At 41.3% G+C, this 13,377-nt stretch overlaps 1 protein-coding gene across 2 annotated transcripts in view; it reads left to right on the forward strand.

Annotated features, from left to right (window-relative positions):
• The window catches only part of CUL4A (cullin 4A), an 81,300-nt gene that overhangs the window by 45,614 nt on the left and 22,309 nt on the right, over positions 1-13,377 (forward strand). The window contains exons 10-14 of one of the 2 annotated variants that reach the window (XM_037897173.2): positions 2,950-3,068; positions 5,439-5,631; positions 7,158-7,262; positions 11,301-11,411; positions 12,364-12,449. In XM_037897173.2, the coding sequence (XP_037753101.1) occupies positions 2,950-3,068; positions 5,439-5,631; positions 7,158-7,262; positions 11,301-11,411; positions 12,364-12,449 (614 nt within the window). Of the gene's footprint in view, positions 1-2,949; positions 3,069-5,438; positions 5,632-7,157; positions 7,263-11,300; positions 11,412-12,363; positions 12,450-13,377 lie in introns of those variants that run through there. The other variant, XR_006287451.1, reaches the window with a different exon arrangement.

The raw sequence follows: 13,377 nt of genomic DNA on the forward strand, positions 1-13,377 counted from the left end.
CCACTAGCGACATGTTCACTTCTCTGCTTCTTGATGAAGGTGGCCTTCCTCGTCGCTGTCACATCTGCCAGAAAAGTGGGGAAGCAGGGGGCTCTCATGGCACACCCTGCCCCACACAACATTTTTCAAAAACAAATTTACTTTAAGACCACATCCCAAGTTCTTACCAAAAGTTGCATCCTCATTCAATCTGAATCAGCCCATTCATCTCCAAAACCCCAGGAGAATAAATGAGAAGCAGTGCTCCCCACTCTGAATGTCCAAAGAGTACTAGCTTTTTATATTGAAAGAACCAAAAATCACCAGAAAATTTCAGAAAATCACCAAAATTATTTCTTTCCGTCACAGAACAATATAAGGGAGACGCCATATCTAAACAGACTGTCTACGTGGATGTCCAGCTGCATTGACTTTTGTCCTCAACAAAAGCTGCAACCCCCACAGGGGACCCGTACACATTTGACTAGAGCACCATCTGCCTCGATAGCCTTCTTCAACAATGTCCCCATTATGGACATCTGCAAAGCAGCAACATGGGCACCTGCCCATATATTCACACAACATTATGCCATAGAACAGCATTCATCATTAGATGCTTTATTCGGACTTAATTTTATCATCTGCCACGACTACAACTCCAGAGGCCCTCTCTTCCACTGAGGGGCACTGCTCTACAGTCCCCTAAAGTGGAGTACCCATGAGGACACTCGTTATGCCATAGAACAGCATTCATCATTAGACGCTTCGAAGAAGAAGAGGTTACTCACTCTTTTCAATAACTGAGGTTCTTCAAGATGGTTGTCCCTGTGGGTGCTCCACTACCCTCCCTCCTCCCCTCTACTTTGGAGTTTTTTCACACCAGAGACTCTGTGGTAGAGAGGGAACTGAGGGGGGTTGATCGCATGGCGCTATGTAACCACCTGAGGTGGCACTGCTATTACAAATTTCCGATTTTACAAGTGCAGGGGCATGCAGTCACCTAAAGTGGAGCACCCACAGGGACAACCATCTTCAAGAACCTCAGTTAGTGCACAGGGTGAGTAACCTTCTCTTCACTGAAGCAGGGATTGGAACCTGAATTTCCCATATCCCAGGACAGTGCCCTCCCCACTAGGCTACAGAGCCAGTCTCTCTCTCTCACCTAATGAATATTTAATTATACGAAGTAGAACAGCTTCAATAGGAGAGAGAGATCTTGTAGCCTAATCTATATGTTATGCATTAATTATATGGATTGCTTAAGAACTCCCAGTTATCACTTTTAGGGTTGACAGGTTCTTATCCAAAGATCAGGCCCAGTATTATTCTAATTATTATATAGTTGGCAACCCCGACGTGTACAGTTGCAACACTCTCACTATAGGAACTTTTCTGTATTTTTACAAATGGTTTATTAATACATTTAGCACAGTCACAAACACTGCAACTCAGTAAGGTAGATGAGACACTATAGAATGTACATCTGCACATCCATATACTCACACCATCCCTTGCAGAACAATCTGAAATGTTAGCCATCATCTTCCTCATCACGGTCACCTTCCCCCTCATTACCAGTGGCCATCATTCTGGCACATCCCAAAGGCTACAGCTTTCTCCTACTACCCGTAGGCTGGGATGCAACTTTTGTAATATGTTACGCTGATGCCACTGTCTGATGCATATTTAGTAGGGGTTTCTCCCCTGTTTCTTTTTTGTATTTCCTTACCTTACTAATGTTGGATTGTCCTTCTCCCACATGTTAGTATATTAATGATCTCAACTTACTATCATATACGTCAATTCGTTGCCATGGGCCTCTTGTGGTTAGGTATCTGCAGATGTGGCTCACTTACCTGCTGCTGCTGCTATGTACATCAGTTTGTCTCTTTGACATTCTTGTGGTTGGACCCATGTTCCTGTGGCTGAACATTCCCCTTAAACACTATATTTTCAGCTTCCCTATATTTGGGGTTTTGCATTGGGCCTTTTATCTATGCCAAAGTTCATAGGCCTCAAGCCTTATTTATGCTAACTACGCTCACTGCTGTGTCTTACAGGATACAGGCCTGTGGGCAAAAGTTCTGGAACTACGGGTACTGGGAGTGCTGCCATACCCCCTGGCTTGAAGTGGTTTCCATTATATACAGGGTTTACAATTTGGTTCAATAACTCTCAGCACCCCCATTATACAAATTGTTCCAGCACCCCTGCCTGTTAGACTCAGCAATAATGCAAAGAACCTAATAAAGGCAGACTATAATGAAGACAAGACAGTGATTTATAATAAATTCAAGCTAGCCCTATGGGCTACCATCCCCACCCACCCAATACTCCTTAGCTCAGTGATCAGGACACTCACCTGGGAAGTGGGTGACCATCATTCAAGTCCCTGCTCCAAATCAGACAAAGTGGGGTTTTGAATCCTGGTGTCCCACATCCTGGCTGAGTGCTTTACCCACTGGGCTACAGGGCATAAGGGGGGCACCAACACCTCTCCCTCTCTCTTCCCCTGCAGCGTTGGACCTCACAGGTGAGGTAGGCAGGGGAATGCCTATATTATTAATCCTGCTGGGACTTAGATGTGAGCTAGTTCTGGGCATCAGGACTTAGCTCTGTTGATGTCCATCTGCAGAAATTTAGGCCCTATGGGGACTTTATCGGTGGAAACATAGGCACCTAGGGCATTTAGATGTGTGCAGGGTTAGGTGTCAACTGAATGGGGTGTTCTGAGAATCTAGATTTTGGATTTTGGACTTTGCTGCCTAAAGTGGCAGGTGCCTAAATCCCTTTGTGGATCTAGTCCATAGACACTTGTCAGTACTGAGCATAATTCTTCTTTACAAAAGAAATTGTAGCTGCCATAATGTTATAATTGTATTGATTATTTCATAGAGCCCCACATACCCTCTATTCTGTCTTTAACTGCATATATATCACTACATTAAAGTTAGTTTATTCTTATTTTAGGACTTGATAATCTGCTTGATGAAAACAGAATATCAGATCTCACCCAGACATACCAGCTCTTCAGCCGGGTAAAAGGTGGGCAGCAGATCCTGTTGCAAAACTGGAGTGAATACATCAAGGTATTTCAAACTTTATTGCATCTTACTGTCCTCATATTTATGCTGTCCACAGTGGAGTGACTCCTTGGCTTTTAAAAACAAGTAATGAGAAGCAATAAAACACTCAACTGTGTTCATGAAAATTATATTTTAAGCAGGTATGTGGGTTTTTTATTTGTTTTGTTACGGCACCCATTTTGTTCAGCAATATTCTGAAAGCTCATGTGATGAGAAACCACAGTGAATACACATTTCGATTTAAAATCATATTTAGGAACGGTTTACTTTACAGGACTGAACAGTGCAAACAGGTTTTTTAAAATCAGAACTGCATATGATTTGAGAAGATGTTGGGCAGGAAAGTTGGCTAGGTTTGGTTCAAAATAAATAGTTTGCATTTCCTCCTGGCACTCCAGTCACACTCCTTTGAAACTACTGGAACATCAGATCTCGGCTGATACTTCCATCAGCACTGCAGATTTGTTATGCTATAAATAACTACTGCTTGTTATAACAGTTAACAGGCTAAAGGTTTTATTTTTAATTATTATTTTGAAAGTGAGAAGAATTCTCTCTCAAAAATCTATTCTGGTGGCACTTAGAGGTCTCATCTCCATTGTGCTAGACATTGTACAAACATACAACAGCTTACTCATCCTGAAGAACTTGCAGTCTAGCACACATGGAGATGCTTTCAAATTGTAACCTTAAGTGGGGGCTGACTGTATGATAAGAAAACATTGCAGTGAAACTCCTGGAATTATGTGTCTTACATTGTGAGGTAGTATTACGGAAGGCACATCAGAAACATTATACGCTTGGTTTCCCAAATGCTAGTCATATCATTGGTTGTAACCACTCAACTACTGCTTCCGAGATAAAAGAGAGACTGATGGGCATTTGAGACTGTGTACTCCAGGATATAGTGAGAGAAAATCCTATGTAAATAGGATGACCTGATGCCCCTGAAAAGTTGATACATCCCAGATTTTAGGACTAGACTCCCCTTTCTGGTCAAGTTTTAATTAACTTGTACATTTCCCAGTTTTGAGGACTCCTGGAGGTGGAGTTCAGGGAGCCATGAACACCAGGAGGAAACTGGTCAGAAGCGCTGGTGAATAGATGGGGGAGGGGTCAGGTCACTGGGAAGGTTTGACAACTTTGGAGAGGGTGAGTCCTTGGGGTATGAGAGCATATAAGGCAAATTAAGGCACCTGGGATCAAATCCCTGCTCTGCCATAGACCCTCTCTGACCTTGGGCAAGTTACTTAGCCTCTCTGTGTTTCAGATCCCTATCTGTAAAATGGAGATGGTACTTCTCTGCCACCTTGGGTGTTGTGCAGATAAGTACATTAAGGATTGTAAATTGCTCAGATACTATAGTAATGGGGGCCATATGAGTACGGAGTATGGAGATATGGAGTATGTAGACATTAGGAGCCAGGGGTTGGATTCAGGCAGGATCCAGGCAGTGCATCAAGTATCATATCTATGAATTATTGCTATGGCTAGTTAAATGTTAAGAGGGAAGTCTGAGTTGTCTTGCCTTTTTTGGTTTTTCAGCTGTTACAGTGGCTAAGATAGAAGCGAATGGAAAAATATGGATCTGCCTTCCTGCTGCCTCTGTGCGGTTGTCCCAGTTTTTCACTATGGAAATCTGGTCACTCTCCTTGTAACAAATATCGGATACTAATATTCTTAAGCCGTCTTAAATAGCAGGTCAATCAAACACTGTTGTGTAGACTGTCTGATTCAGTAGACAAATAGTGTTACAATTCCATTGGAGAGCTGGGCATAAGTAGAAACAAGATAAGATTAAAAGATGATAAAGCAAGAATTTTGTCCTTACAAGTCAATAGCTTCCCCCCCACAACCAAACCTGGTGATGGCTGTTTTTCCACTTTTGTAGCCCTTGTTGACATTAAAATCCTGGAGTGACCAGAAGCAGCTAAATCATATCCAGTTATTTCTGCAAATAAACAGTTCAGTGGGTTTAAAAAAAAAAAGTCATGCAAAGTTTTTCTTTATGCTGAACATTCTTGCTACACTTTTCCACATACTCTTTTTTATATAAATCATGTATTTAACTGTAAATTTGTGTGTGTACAACCATGTCTAATACGTAATTTTTGTTTAGCTTCTGTTTTAAATGTAAGTGATCTTTCAAACATTGCTGTTTGAAATCCATTAATGTGTGTTTGGATTTTTTTGGTTTTGTGTTTAAATTTCAATGCATCTCATCATTTTTGAACAGCTTTAAGATTTCAATTATTGTTAAGCACCTCTATGATAAATTTTTCCAATTGCTAAATTTCATAAGGGTGTATGTGTCTGTGGGGGGAGATAGGTAGCAATGAAGTATTTGATTATCAAAAGTGTTTGTTTTTACAGAACTTTGGGACAACTATAGTGGTTAATCCTGAAAAGGACAAGGATATGGTGCAAGAGCTACTAGATTTTAAGGATAAAGTGGACCATATCATAGAAGCGTGCTTTCAGAAAAATGAGAAATTTATAAACTTGATGAAGGAATCCTTTGAAACATTTATCAACAAGAGACCAAATAAGCCTGCAGAATTGATAGGTACAAAATACTTTTCTGTAAAATATTTTTAAAACCTCTAGAAAGCATAACAATATAAAGCATACTGAGTATGCTAGTATAATTGCAATGCAATGCATAGCCCACTGGAAGAATTGCTTTTGGGATACCAGGCAAAAATTAGTCTGGATATGTCATGGGATCCAGGTAAAAGTCTGGATGTGTTTGTCAGGTGTGTGCTCAGTCACGTGAAGGAGCATGTTAATTCCTGCTATTGCTGCACCCCTATTTGCTTACACGGTGACTGATAAGGACAGTTGCTTAAAAACCCATATGGCTAACTTCCTAAAGCAGAGTAAGTTGCTAAGGGGGAAGAGTAGCTATTAGAAAAAGAAATTTAACTATTTCTTCAGAATAGAATAGTGGGTATGTCTTATGGATGAGGCTTATACTGGTGTTAAAACCTCAATTTTCCATACAGTCTGACGGTCAATGCTAAGAAAAATATGCCTAAGAAGGAAGAAGTAGTGGGGTTTTTTGGTTGGCTGGTTGTTTTTCCCCTAAACTAAACTCGGGAGAACACCCCATTTTAATAGCATTCAGTTATAGGAAGACTGAATTGTAAAGAAGAAAATTGTTCAGGACCTCAGAAGTCAGGAAAGGAAAGCTTAATCATTTAGTGTACATTACACGAAGAATATTTAAAATGCTTCAGAATAAGTAATATGGGGACAGATCCACAGGTGGTGTAAATTATCATAGCTCGGAGTTTGAAGTCAGTGGAGCTACTACAATTTACATTAGCTGAGGATCTGCCTCTTAGTTTCTGTCCATATCATATTCTTTTGCTTTTGCCTGCTAACTTGAAAAATGGCTTTCTAAAAAATACCCTTTCGTAGGAAAGGTGACTGAATTCTATGTGATATGTGCAAAGCAGTGATATGGGCTTATTGCCACTTGTGGGTACTGTATCCTCAGCTGTTACAATGGCTTCCTTCTCATCCCACTGACACGTAACCTAGTAAGACCCAGAGTAGGGATATTCATATGGCTTTGTATCCCTTTAATTAAAATTCATGGCATAATTGTATTTTTTTTCTACCATTATCAAGCTACTAACTTGAAAGCATCGCTTCTGTTTAAGTTTTGGTGAGAGCCAGAGGGCATGGTAAAAGTCTACAAAAATAGTCATCTGTGTGTTTATTTTTGTTTTTCATATAATACATTCATATGCATTGCATAATTCCAAAACATTGTCTATCAACAAGTAATGTTCTTGTAGTGAATGTAACATGAAGATTCTAGTGTTTTAGTACATTAATTTTAAAGCTTATTTGTTGTATTAATCTTTATCTTGGTCAGTTCCTTTGTGGCATAAATTTTTCCACTAATAACGTAATACTTGAGTATAATTCCGCTGACTTTGGAGGAGGGAAAACTGATTACAAAACACAACGTTTTGCATTTCACCAATGTTTTAATATCTAGTAATATTAGAAATGGAAACATTACAGTAATTTTAGAGGGATTTTTATTTTAAGTGCCTCAATTTTTTTATTTATTTGTAGCAAAACATGTGGATTCAAAGTTAAGAGCTGGAAATAAAGAAGCAACAGATGAAGAGCTGGAAAGAATCCTTGACAAAATCATGATAATATTCAGATTCATTCATGGTAAGAAATGTTTCATGTGTAAGAAGGGTTTAAAATTGATGTGATTTAAAATATGATCTTCAGTGCTACTGCTAGAATTGCTAATTGATTTAATACAGCAGTGACAAACTTGTTACATGTTTGAGTCTATAAACTGGGACTACAAAAGTAGAGACTGATGTCAGTGGGAGTTCTGCACAAAGACCAAAGGATAAATGTGGCCTCTGACCAGGAAGCTGGGATGGTCACTCATAGCATTTTTCTCTCCTTGTGGTTTTCCTCCCCGATAGAGTATGTGGGAGCCCAGCGAATAGTGGCTAATCCTTTTCCTTTTCCTCAATCCCTGAGTGACCCTCCAGTCGTTGGGGGTTTACACCCCAGTAACAAAGAGGAAACCATTTAAACCTCAGTCATACTACAGGACCTCTTAGCAGATGTCTCAGGATACTTCCAAAGGAAGTGTGATGGGGCAAGGCCAGATGGCTATAGAAAAGTAGTGGGAGACAGATATATTAGTCCCAGGCTAAACAAATCCCTGTTACCAGGATAAGTAAACGACAGCTGCTCCAGGTCAGTTCAGACACCTGGGGCCAATTAAGGTCTTTCCAGAAGGCAGGGAGAATGCTAGGTTGATTGGGACACCTGAAGCCAATTTAGGGGCTGGCTGAAACTAGTTAAAAGCCTCCCAGTTAGTCAGCTGGGTGCATGTGTCAGAAGCTGTAGGAGGAAGCCACGCTGTTAGAGGAACTAAGCAGTACAAACTCTATCAGGTGCAAGGAAGGAAGCCCTGAGGTAACGGTGAAGGGGATATTGAGTGGGGGCTGCTGTGGGGAAGTGGCCCAGGGACTTGTACACATTCTATTTCCAAAAAGTCAGCTACCATAGCTGCTACTATTAGGGTCCCTGGGCAGAAGCCCGGAGGAGAGGGTAGGCCCAGGCTCCCCCCCTCCTCCCCTCCCCAATTAATCACTGAGGCTGGGAGACCACAAAGACTGTGCGAGGGAGGGTGGCTTCTCCTCACCTCCCTTGCTGGCCTATGATGAAAATGGCTCAGTAGGCTGTGACCCTTGCCTCTAGAGAGAGAAGGGCTACGTGGAGGGTCACAGTGAGCCTCTGAGGCTAGCGAAATCTGCCAGGAAGTGCGGGACCCACTGAGACAAGGGCAGAGCTTTGTCACAGAAGGTTTAAACCTCCTAGAAATGTCATCAGTTGCATTCATCAATGACAGCCTTTCTCACCAGACCACTGCAGCTTTGAAGCAGTTGTTTTGACTACTCCATTGAGGACAGTACACCGACCATATCTCTCCTCCCTCCCTTTGGATACTCTCTCTCTCTCTCACTCACTCACTCACTCACTCACTCACTCACTCACTCACTCACTCACAGTGCTTGGAAGCAGATCACATCATACAAGTGGGTGTACAGCTGTAAAAGAGGAATACTTCACCCAGTTCAGCTCCTTCCTCTTCCCTAGTCCACCTTCCCTGTTGTTTCTTAAAGACCCATTTCACAAGACTCTATTGATTCTGGAAGTGCAGTCTTTTTGGAGCTGGGAGCAGAGAGGAAGTTCCTTACCAGTATAAGGTTTCTATTTCCACTGCTTCCCAATTCCCCCCAAATCTTGTGGTCTTTGTCCCATTCTAGACCTCAGAAAGCTAAACCGCTTCATCAGTAAGATCAAGTTCAGGATGGTCACCCTTGCTTCTGTTATCCCTTCCCTAGAGATTGGTATACTGCCCTTGATTTGCATGATGCTTACTTTCATGTGGCAATACATCCTGGCCACAGAAAGATTCTTTGGTTCATAGCAAGCAACAACTACTACCTTTACACGTCACTTCCCTTTGGGTTATCTTCGACCCCAAGAATCTTTGCCAAGTGCATGATAGTGGTGGTAGCCCCCCTGCACTGCGTAGGTGTTCAGATATTTCCTTACCTGGACAATTGGCTAGTTCGGGGAAGATCAAGTACCCATGTCCAACACAGTATCTTTGTCATCAGACCACTGCTCTCTGGTCCAGGCCTGAAATTTAATATAGACAAATTGAAGTTATAACCACACAGTGAATAGCTTTTCATAGGGGCAGTACTTGACGCCATAACCACTGTGGGTTACCTTCCTGAGGACAGGATTCAGTCCATAGTTTTTTGGTCCTAAAATCTCACATCCAACTCAAAAACAAGTTTATTTCTGCTTACAACTATTGGGGTATGTGGCCTCATGCACATATGTGATTCTGCATTGCCAGATCTCAACCTCCACTGTCTGCAAGCCTGGCTTTCCTCAGCATACTGACTGAGTGGCATTCACTTGTTGATTTGCATACCTGCATAAGAGCTTCAGTCCCTGGACTACTGGATGGACCCTCTGAACGTCTTAAATGGGGTTCTCTTTTTGCCACCAGAACAGACTATGACTCTGGTAACAGATGCATCCACCAAAGGCTGGGAGGGTCATCTCGTCAACTCCAGGCACAAGTTCTTTGGTAACCTCAGGAGGTCTCACTCCACATAAAAGTGTTAGCTCTGTGCTGTTCATCAAGCCTGCAAGACATTTGTATCCACCATCAGGAACCAGTTGGTTTAAGTACAGAGGGACAATACCACTACTATGTTTTATCTGAACAAGCAAGGGGGCTGCAGGGTTATCTCAGTTGCTCTAACAAGCAAATTGCCTGTGGAATCTCTGTATAAGAAACACGGTCTTGCTAAATGCTTTACATTCCAGGGGTGAGGAACACTATTGTGGATTCCCTCAGTAGGAACTTGAGCAACACAAGTGGTCAGTCAGGAAGGATGTTCTTCTCCAGATCTTCCAATAGCGTGGGTACCTAGTAATAAACTTATTTGTGACCAACCTCAACAACAGATGCAGGGGATTTTGCTTCAGCCCAAGTTCCTTGCTGGATGCCTTTCTTCTTCCCTGGTTCAGTCATCTGCTCTATGCATTCCCCTCAGTTCCTCACATTCCAAGAGTACTCCAGGAAGATGAAAAGAGATCAGGCAACATAAATCCTCGTGGCACCAGCTTGGCCGTGACCATATTGGTTCATGGACCTACATCAGCTATCAATCAGGCCACTGATAATTTTACCCTGGTCCAGGATCTCCTATGTCAAAACTTGGACAAGTCTCTGAATCCTAACCGTAAATCTCTCCACCTGACTGCATGAATAATTTCTGGTTGAATATTTGTGAGAGATTATGGTCCTGAGAAGTCCAAGCCATCTTGATGAGTAGCAGAAAGGACTCCACCAGGGCCACATATGCCGCAAAATGGAAGAAGTTTTTGATCTGGGTGTCATCTCACCATTATTTCCTCATTAAATAAAGATTACATACATACTGGACTACCTACTGCATCTGAAATCTGGCCTTTCAGTTAGTTCAGTAAGAATCCACTTCACTTCTTCTCAGCAATACAGAATGACTTTTCTATCTTCTTACCTTTTGATTACCTTCCTGAGCAATATTCCTAGACATCTGCAAGGCAGCAATGTGGTCATCTTTACATACCTTCTCCACGTACGACTCTCTTTCTCAAGCTTCGTGAGATTACGCCAACTTTGGTAAATCAGTGATGTGATCTCTTGTTCAGATAATCCAAAGTGGAATGTGTATGCACACAATCACTCGAAGGAGAGAAAATGTGTACTTTACCTGTATGGTAATTGTTATTCTTTGAGATGCGCTGTGCACATATACCTTCCATAATCTCTCCTACTTTCCCCACTGCTTTGGATGTTAGACTGTGGTATGCAGGAACAGAGAGGGAGATGGCAATAACCCTTGGCTAGGTGCATGAGGAGAGCAGGGGGCATATGAGCAGCCTAGTGCAGGCAAAAATCTACAACTGGGATTGTAGTGCATTGGGAGCACTGACAACTCTAGTGAAACATATATGTGCACAGCACATCTTGAACAGTTACTGTACAGATATGTAACTGTTTTCCACTTTTCAGCAAGTCAGGAGAAAGGACACTTCTGTATAATTGAAGATAAGTAGTAAAGGTGTAATGTTTGATTTCTCAGGTTTTTTTGTTTTCTCTCCATACAGGTAAAGATGTGTTTGAGGCATTTTATAAGAAAGATTTGGCCAAAAGACTGCTGGTTGGAAAAAGTGCATCCGTAGATGCTGAGAAGTCAATGCTGTCAAAGCTTAAACATGGTGAGCAGCTGCAAATGTTGAATTTTTTGCTGCTTTTAGTTTTTAAACCTGAACCTTTATTTTTATTTGTTAAAGTGACTGGGCCAGATTTTCAAAAGAGCTGAGCACTCTACGGCTCCCACTGTTCAGAGTAGGAACTGCTGATTGCTATGTACTCAAGGAAATGTGCAAGTTTAATTTAGGTGTATAAATGGGAGCGGAGTTCTTTTTGGAAATCTGTGACATTAAGCTGTGCTGTGCTTTTGGGACTTTAGAGAATAGACTAACCTTATAATTTCTCTGATCTGTCCAGGAGAGGGCTGGACATTACAGAGCACATAGTTTGGGGAAAATTTGGGACTGGCAGTGTGTTGGGGTCACCCTGAAAGTGTCATAACCAAAGCTGGTGGAAGCCAGAGTCGGGCTGTGGGGCAATAAATGGGCTGCTGGAGTCAGAGCTGCTGAATCAGGGCTGTCTTAGCACACACGCAGTCAGGGTGTGACCTGCATGCTGATAGGCTGGCTGTGAGTGTCCCTAGTTGGGAGCTACAGCAGCAAAGAATTGTGAGGCACCCAGGTTTGCAGGGCAAATGGTGACACAACCCCTCACTGGTCTGGGTTTGCAGCTGAACCCTGTCACAATGGTATAGTTATGCCGGGTTTACACACAGCTTGCTATTTTAACTGAGGTTTACACTTCAAGCACTGGTAAAATAGTTTGAAGTGATTTTCAAGTGAAAAGGCTGCAAACAATTAAAGTTTACAATTTTATTATTTTCTGTTTGTTTCGGGTAAAGGAAGTGGAACAAAGGAAAGTGTAAAGATGAATAAGAAGCTGAAAAGGCAGGAGCCTCGGCTTATCTGGATTTGTATCCCAAGGACCGTCACACTAGCCCAACATTAGGCTTAAGCTTTTATTACTTGTTTTATGTTTATTGCAATCATGGAAACTTTGCTTTAATTTATGTGACAGAATGTGGTGCTGCTTTCACCAGTAAACTGGAGGGAATGTTCAAGGATATGGAACTTTCAAAAGATGTCATGATTCAGTTTAAGCAGGTAAATTTAACTTCTTATACTTATGCATGGTATATTTACACTAGCTAGGATGATGTCACATAATTGTATTAAATTAAACTGTGACAAAACAGATTTTCCACAGATTGTTTATAGTTCAGCGAATCTGCTGGGACGTTATTTGACCCTATAGTTTCATTTGATTTTCTTTTTGACTTTTAATAATAAAGCCTGAATGTAGTGTTGCCACTAAATTTATTATTAGACCCATCTCTAAAATTGATTTTAAGACTCCATTTTATCATGTGAGAATTATTGCCAGGCTGTGACTAGTTCAGAATGAATGATCTGGTGATGAATGTTCTTGTGCCATACAGACTGGATTGTTGCTGTTATGTTCTCTGGATGCCCGGCCCAAGTGCTGTCTAGACTGCATTTTTTTCAAAATGTACCACCGTGTATCTTCTTAACATCCCTTAAATGTTTTTTATGGAATCTTTAAAATTCTTTTGACTTTGAAGTCCTTTAGAAGAACAGATCTAATAGACCTAATTGATAATCATCTTGTCTGTTTTGTTCCCAACCATTCACTATGTTCCGAATTGCCTAGGTATTGTAGTGTGCCTTTGCATGACTTTTAGACAGTGGGAGCCAAGAGCATTTTCCAACTGTGGACATCACCTCTAGAAAACTTCCTGACTCTGTCCATAATTTCCAACTGGAATCAGTATTTTAAAAAAATTAAGAGCGCCTATATTAGCTGTAGGAGTTAATTGTTTTTGATCAGATTTTTATATTGCGCAGTGCTCCAATGAGAAATGCTTTATAAATTCAACTTTGGTTTATAGTCAGCTCTTCGGGTGTTTTAATGAATTGCCAGAATTCATTGTGCCAAAACTAATTCACTGTTTGTTTGCTTTTTAAAAAAAACAGTATTCCAGATAGTAATTAGCAGAAGCCATTTATTGAT

Source organism: Chelonia mydas, chromosome 1 (assembly GCF_015237465.2).
Source record: "Chelonia mydas isolate rCheMyd1 chromosome 1, rCheMyd1.pri.v2, whole genome shotgun sequence".
Lineage (NCBI taxonomy): Eukaryota > Metazoa > Chordata > Testudines > Cheloniidae > Chelonia > Chelonia mydas.